A 7,079-nucleotide genomic window follows, 5' to 3' on the forward strand; every position below is an offset into this window, starting at 1 on the left:
CTCTGCAATTGGTATACCAACAAATTCAATCTTCTATAATCATACTAAGTATTTGACATTTGACTATAAATTTATTAAAAGTATTTTTATTTATTTTTCCAAAAGGGGTAAAAATTTATTGAACGCGTGAAGATTTATAAAACATGAAGGATCCACATCCCAACAAAGAATTACACAAGTTTATCCACCACAACTAATTGTCCCAACATATAAGCTAAATTCATAGGCAAATGTTCCCTATCTACAATATTCCAGTCATGTCCTCAATCTGATGCCCATTTAACCAAACAATCTACAACTCTATTCCAGTCTCGAGGGATATGATTGATTCTAGAGAGATACTCAATCTGAGAACTTGTCAAATAACCAGTGCTAGTTAACATCACCAACCTGTTGACCATTCAACATATTCACCAGCACTTGTGAATCAGATTCACAAATAAACCTTCTCCAACCAAAAAGACAATCTCTCTCCATAGCACACAAAATGAGAAGAGCCTCCATGTAATTATTTGTATGATACCCTTTATAAATGAAAAAGCAAAACTGAACAGCCCCAAAAGTATCGCAACTAATACCTCCGATATTAGCGTGCTTTTTGCCAAGGTATCCAAAAAGATCAAAGAAAAGAAGACAAAATACTTGTGCACTAAGTAAGTTTTATTGGTGTCTTGATGTGGCATCAGTGATTTGTTGCTTTTAGGTAAGTTTTATTGGTGTCTTGATGTGGCATCAGTGATTTGTTGCTTTTAGATCTAATGAATACATCGCATTCAATTATGGATAGTCATCACCAACACTAACAACTTTAAAGTCACAACCAATATTGTGAAAAATATTGAAACATGGTCAACTACTAATCCTCTCCCATATTTATCATAGCAAAATCATTTTCTTAAAGATCTAGAGAAAATAAAGTATTATTGAAGAATAATAATGACAATGCTCAATGATCGTGCCACATGTAAACGTTGACTGCCTTGTCAACCACCTCATATACTTTTAATAATTTTGGTTGTTGACAGTTTTGATTATTATTTTAAAAACCCCGTTTTGGGTACCGCCATTTTTATGACCTAGAAGCTTCCTGCTTTGGGCAATTTGTCTATATATAACTGTTTTTGAATAAGGGAAAACAGGTTTTAAGGGGACCAGAAACCCCATACAATCAGGTTTTGAAGGGACCCAAAACCCAATAGATTTTACCGGGATCTAGAACCCAACAAAGTAGGCTGCGCAAAGATATTAACAATAAAAAACCACAACCAAAAAACTAGCACAACTGACTTTACAGCTTCCAACTAAAACAAAACAATGCTGCTAAAAAGAATAGACATAGAAAACCAGCACGCCTACCAGAAAAAGAATGGATAGAAACCCCAAAGAGACAAACTGCCAAAGAAACTACAGGCAACCCACAACAAACAGAGCACAACTGCCCACAAGAATTAAGACAACCCCTCACTTAAGATTTCCCTCAGCAAGTATCAATTTAATAATTAATTAACCAATGAATTGCCTCAGAAATTGATTTGTCTTCTGAGTTCTCTTATTCTCTGTTATGCTCTGTTTTTCTTTCTGAGAAAAACAACAGTTCGTGAACGACCTCAAATCACTTATCATACATCTCTATACCATTTGTAGGTTTATCCGAAAGCAGTTCAAAGAATTTGGTGAGAGCAATCACAGCATTTTTGCTTGCCAAGTTGCTGAAAGCCAGACCAGAGAGTGCTCTGATTATAATGAATGGCTTCCCCATACTCAGGCTAACCTGCAAATCAGAAAGAAAAAGGGTAACAGAAAAAACAAGCAACATAAGCACATATCATCAGGGAACCATACAAATACATTACAAGCCATTATAATATATATTATTACCAATGCCACTGCTGCACTCTCCATATCAATGAGAGTGCAATTGAATTTTTCATGAAGAAGATTTTTGTAAGCAGCATTAGCAGCAAGAATGCTGGCACTGCATCCTCTTTCTACTTTCACAATCTTTGGTGTGGTGGGCAGGCAGGTTGTAGAGTTGATGCAGGACTCTAGTGTTACATTCTGTTCAATATTCCAGAGTTTACAGATTCAAACACAAAGGTAATTAGAAATCATATGTATAACTTATTCTCTCAGCAAGAATATAAATGAGATAATATGAATTGAATTACCTGTAGCTGCTCTGCAAGATTATAATAGGTTTCAGATACATTAACCCAGAATGCATGCTCTCTAACCTCTGGAATGCCATTCTTCGGGAAAATCTCGTCTGGGTTGAACCAAACATTATTTAATAGATTATCACAGCTTTCTTCTGTACTGTAATTGGCGAAATGAATATACCCAATATCACGAGTGTAGTCTCCATTGGATTCCCAGGCAAGCTCGTCGTCCTCTCCTTGTCCATAGGTCTTCTCAATAAAACTAACATTTCAGTATATATCAGATTGGGAAGGGTATATTTATTGGAATTTATTTTAAATTTTAAATTCCAAAGACAATATTGAAATTTAATACTAAAATGAGAAATCAAGAAAATAAAACAAAACAAGTATTATTCTTCAGAGAAAATAACTTTTTCAATGTTCAAGGTTTTAAAATCTGTTATTTTTTGTCATATTTTTAAAAAGTGGAATAGAGTAGTGGACTGTCTGACATCTGAAAAATATGAGATTTAAGGGACATTTATCTTTGGATTTATTTCATGTATAAAAATAATTAATTAAGAAGAATAGAACTGAAAATTTCTATTTTTGTTAGACTGTTGATCGTTCTTGCTTTATAATCTTCTTTATATTTAATAAATTTTTATTCTTTTTATATGAAAAAAAATAAAACCATCTTAAATGTACCCATCTTAAATGTTACTAAAAAAATCTATTGAAAAACGTATGAAATTTAATAGAACCTGCCAATTCCATAGGCCGGTGTGTGCCCATTGGCGAGGAATAGTAACGTCACCAGTATTACAGCCAGAGTTTGCATTTCCAGCAGTTCCATAGTGCACTACTCCTTTTATGCGGAAGAAACTCAACAGAAGCTGTGTGGTCATTGCTGCATTCATCTGTACCCAAATAACAGCATTAGTGGTTATGTGCTGTGAGTTTAAGTGACTTGAGGCCTGCTACTATTAATGATATGTTTTAAGATTATTTTCGATTAAGGTTAAAGGGTAAGGATTATTTTTCTTTTAAACTATCAATTATTTTTTATGTAATATTTAAAAAAAAAATAGATTGGTAAGAAACTTTTAGATTTGTGAGATTATAAAATCACGCCATTGTTGTGATTATAATTTAAATAGAATTGAGTTTAAGACAAATTAATTCTACTTTGATTTCTCCTCATTCAATAAAGTTTCATTTTCATTCAGATATCTGAATTGGATTGGAAGAGTTTCTTATCAACCAAGTGGTCATAGATTTTCAAAGGGGTTTTGTATCACAGAGACTTATTTCTTTTGAATGTGGGCGAAAGTTCCGAGTTTTTTTCCCAAAAGAAGCATGACAGTGCCAAATCGATTTAGATCTAAAATTCAGTCAATACTAATAGCTTGTTAATTCAAAATAGAACATTTAAATATTTGTGCCAATGAAAATTGCTTTCAGAGAGTAAGCCGTATGTAACTTAATGAAATGTATTCTAAAATTGAAAAATCTAGGAAAAGAAGTTTGCATGTGTATCTTAAAAATACCCACACCATCCCTTTATCATCAAAATTCAAAACACCCTGATCAAAACCAGAGTTTGGAACCTCTGCATAAACTGAAACGAAAGGTCTAAAAAGATGTTTCCATAATTCTAAAATATGAAAGCCAACTTAGTCTCCACTCTGTAATTCCTTCAATACTGCATAGTCATCTCATCTAGATAGTCAGTAAACTAATCTGTCCAAAACAACGTCTGTAAAACTCTGTCAAACTACATTGGTGTTTGAATCATGCATATGAATTGCAAATTAATTTGCTCCAGCATACCATCTTTACAATGATTGAAAACTTTCCTATGACTTATATCCTCAGACCAAACCTTCGTGATACAACTTTTAGGAATTTATGCAGATTACAGTTAGGGAAAAAAATATATTAAAAAGGTTGAAAACTTTTAATTTTTGAACTTAACATTGAAAGATATTAAAAAGGTTGAAAACTTTTAATTTTTTAATTTAACATTGAAAGTGATGCAACCCTAAGAATCGTCAATATCCAAAGCAAGCACAAATATGTTATAGCATGTTACAACACATTATTGTTATATAATGCACTCACATTTGTATAAAGCAAAAATGAAAACAAGGAGGAAGAGATAAAAAGATTTAGAAAGAGAAAGTAAGATATAAAGATATAAAGAGATGAAGGAAGATACAGAAATAGAAATAGAGGAATATATCAAAACTCAATGCTAATATCTTTTAATTCAATATGAAACATTTAAAAATTTATATGAAAGTTACTTTTTAGCATTAGATTTATTTATGTAACTTGCTGACATATATCCTAAAATTTAAAAGATCTAGAATTTTTTTTTTTCATGTATATCTTAAAAATACCCACATTATCCACTTATCATCAAAACTCTCCACTCTATAATTTCTTCACTACTGCATGTTCATCTCATCTAAATGGCCAGTGAACTAATCTGTCCAAAACAACGTTTGTAAAACTCTGTCAAACTGCATTTGTGTTTGAATCATGCATATGATTTACAAATTATCGTGCTACAGCATGCCATTCTTACAATCAATGATTGAAAACTTTATTGTGACTTCTATCCTCAGACCAAACCATTGTGATACAGCTTTTAGAAGTTTATGCGGATTAGAGCAAGGAAAAAATATTCATCAACTGGGGAAAACTTCAAACGTTTATCCTTGGCAAAAATGATTTTAGTGAGTTTTCAAATTAAGATCACAGCACAATGATTATTATAAACAGGGGGCTCAAAAGAAATTTGAGAAACCTTTATAAATAAATTTTTTTAAAAAATTTATCTTGGTTACAAATCAAAACCCTCTAGTGATAGTGATTATAAAGCAATAATCACTAAAAGCTTGCATCATTGCCAAAATCCTTTTAAATATATAGCTATGGGTGAAATGGTAAATCCTATTCAGAACGCCATTGTATTTCGAAATACACAAACAGTAAATCCTATTCAAAATGCCATTATAAATACACACAGTTTCAACCAAACAGATGCCATTTACTGGCTATTTCCAGCAACAATGAATGAAACACTGAACATTATCTTTTTAACAAAATTTCTCAAATGGCAAAAAGCTTAGAAAGGGCGAATTTTATTCTCTATTGCTAAAAGCAAACATAAAACCCTTATTCACACAAACCCCAAAACAGTTACATATCTGGTTGATGATGAACATTTCCATTGAAATCACACCTGGAAAGAATTTGTAAAACAGAATGTTCACATGCGAGGGAAAGATGCGGCCATCAACAGGTTTTATGCCGTCTTCTATTCAACTGCCAAACTGTACAGATAAATTTTTCCGATCCTGCGAAGATCCTTTGAAGTATGTTGCTTAATATTGGTGTACACTGAAACAGATTTTGCGTAGCATATCCAGACACCTAGATGCTATTATTTCCCTCTTTCCTATCTATGTATATACCCAAAAATGCAACCAGACTCAACAGGGCTCGAACCAAGATCATATTCTCATTGAAACCCCTAAAACAGTTTTGAATGAAACATGATCTTTTTTACTGTCAATCTCACAAACGAAAACATGCAACTATGGAAAGGAGCTGCTCACCTTTTATATTCTGTAAAACTCGTGAATAAGCAAATTGCTGCAGTAAACGCCCAAGTTTGAGCGACTGAGTTTTGGGAGCATACAGAATACCAGGGCTTTAATAAAAATAAAATATATTTTCCTTTACATAAATTTGGGGGAAAAAAATTGGGCTTAACTAATTTTTTTCAGTCAGTCAGATAAAAGAATTTCAATCATCAAAAAAGTTGAGCTAATAAAGCCTATCGGCCAATTACCATTGCCAGCCCTGTCATGACAACAATGACCTTCTGATCTGCAATGATTCCTACATGGAATCTCCTTCCTGCATAACATGAAGTATGCAGATAATTACATTGTATGAAAACCTAGAAATTTTCAATGTAAGAATGAGTGGGCAAAAAAGTTACCAGAGAGATCTATGTGCGAAACATTTTTACTGGGTATAAAAGTCGAGGGATCTAGTAGGGGCGCCAATTCAAAAGAGTTGGGAACAACCAGGCCCAAATAAGGGCCAGCACTGTTAATTAAATTGACCTGGTCAAAGTCCTCTGGCGAGTGCTGTGCATTACATCCAACCGCCATGAAAATGAGCAGTAGCAGATGAATAAACACCAACAGCTTGAGCGTCATTTTGGAAACCCAAAATAAGTTGTGATTGGAAGAGAGGTTGGGCTTGTAATTCGGAGAAGGAATCTTTCGTTTAATCTACAGTTAGTACTTGTTAATTAAAAACAAATTGTGGGGGCAGATAAAAAAATCATGTACAACATTGGGGAAAGGATCCACTAGTTGAGTGCGTTCCAATTCTTGTGATAGTAGTTGTTGATTTAATACTTCATACTTGGGGATTTAATGTCCAACTTTTGTACAATATTGCACCAATAGTTGTATGATAAGTACCAATAATTGAATGAAATAGACCATTTGTTGTGAAAAGTAACCAATCATGTGATGCCACATTAGCTGCACAAGTATTGGAGCCTTTTTGCACACCTATTGGTCTCACTTTTTTTTTGGGCTGTTTTGGACACGTTGGCAAAAAACATGCTGATGTGGCATCATATTTGATGATGTGGCCCTGAAACTTTAGTTATAAGCAGAAGACTTGCCAAATAAGCTGCTGTAAAAAATTCAGAGTGATTTGAAATTTCCATGTAAGATTTTGAGAAGCGCAAAGTTAGGTTGCACAACTACTGGGTCCTCTCCCCTAGAAAGGTTTTGAGGATTATAATAATTAAAAATTAGCATTCTATCTGAAAGAGGTGTAAGAGTTATGCCCATAGAAAAGTATTTGTGAGCTAAAATACCAACAATTGCATCTTAGTAT

At 33.3% G+C, this 7,079-nt stretch overlaps 1 protein-coding gene across 2 annotated transcripts; it reads right to left on the reverse strand.

The window, feature by feature from the left end:
• Nucleotides 1–1,108: 1,108 nt before the first annotated feature.
• LOC131071119 (bark storage protein A) lies at nt 1,109–6,455 on the reverse strand. Of its 2 annotated transcripts, XM_058006831.2 has the most exons (6): nt 6,160–6,452; nt 6,007–6,074; nt 2,906–3,061; nt 2,169–2,408; nt 1,879–2,058; nt 1,109–1,771 (listed from the first exon to the last, which is right to left on the reverse strand). In XM_058006831.2, exons 1-6 carry the CDS (start codon nt 6,380–6,382, stop codon nt 1,613–1,615), a joined length of 1,026 nt encoding a protein of 341 aa, XP_057862814.1. In that variant the 5' UTR covers nt 6,383–6,452; the 3' UTR covers nt 1,109–1,612. The 2 variants fall into 2 exon arrangements, with proteins under 2 accessions (XP_057862814.1, XP_057862815.1); XM_058006832.2 differs by lacking the exon at nt 2,906–3,061 and having other exon boundaries at nt 6,160–6,455.
• Nucleotides 6,456–7,079: the final 624 nt, after the last annotated feature.

The sequence above is a fragment of the Cryptomeria japonica genome, chromosome 11, assembly GCF_030272615.1.
Source record: "Cryptomeria japonica chromosome 11, Sugi_1.0, whole genome shotgun sequence".
NCBI classification, from domain to species: Eukaryota; Viridiplantae; Streptophyta; class Pinopsida; order Cupressales; family Cupressaceae; genus Cryptomeria; species Cryptomeria japonica.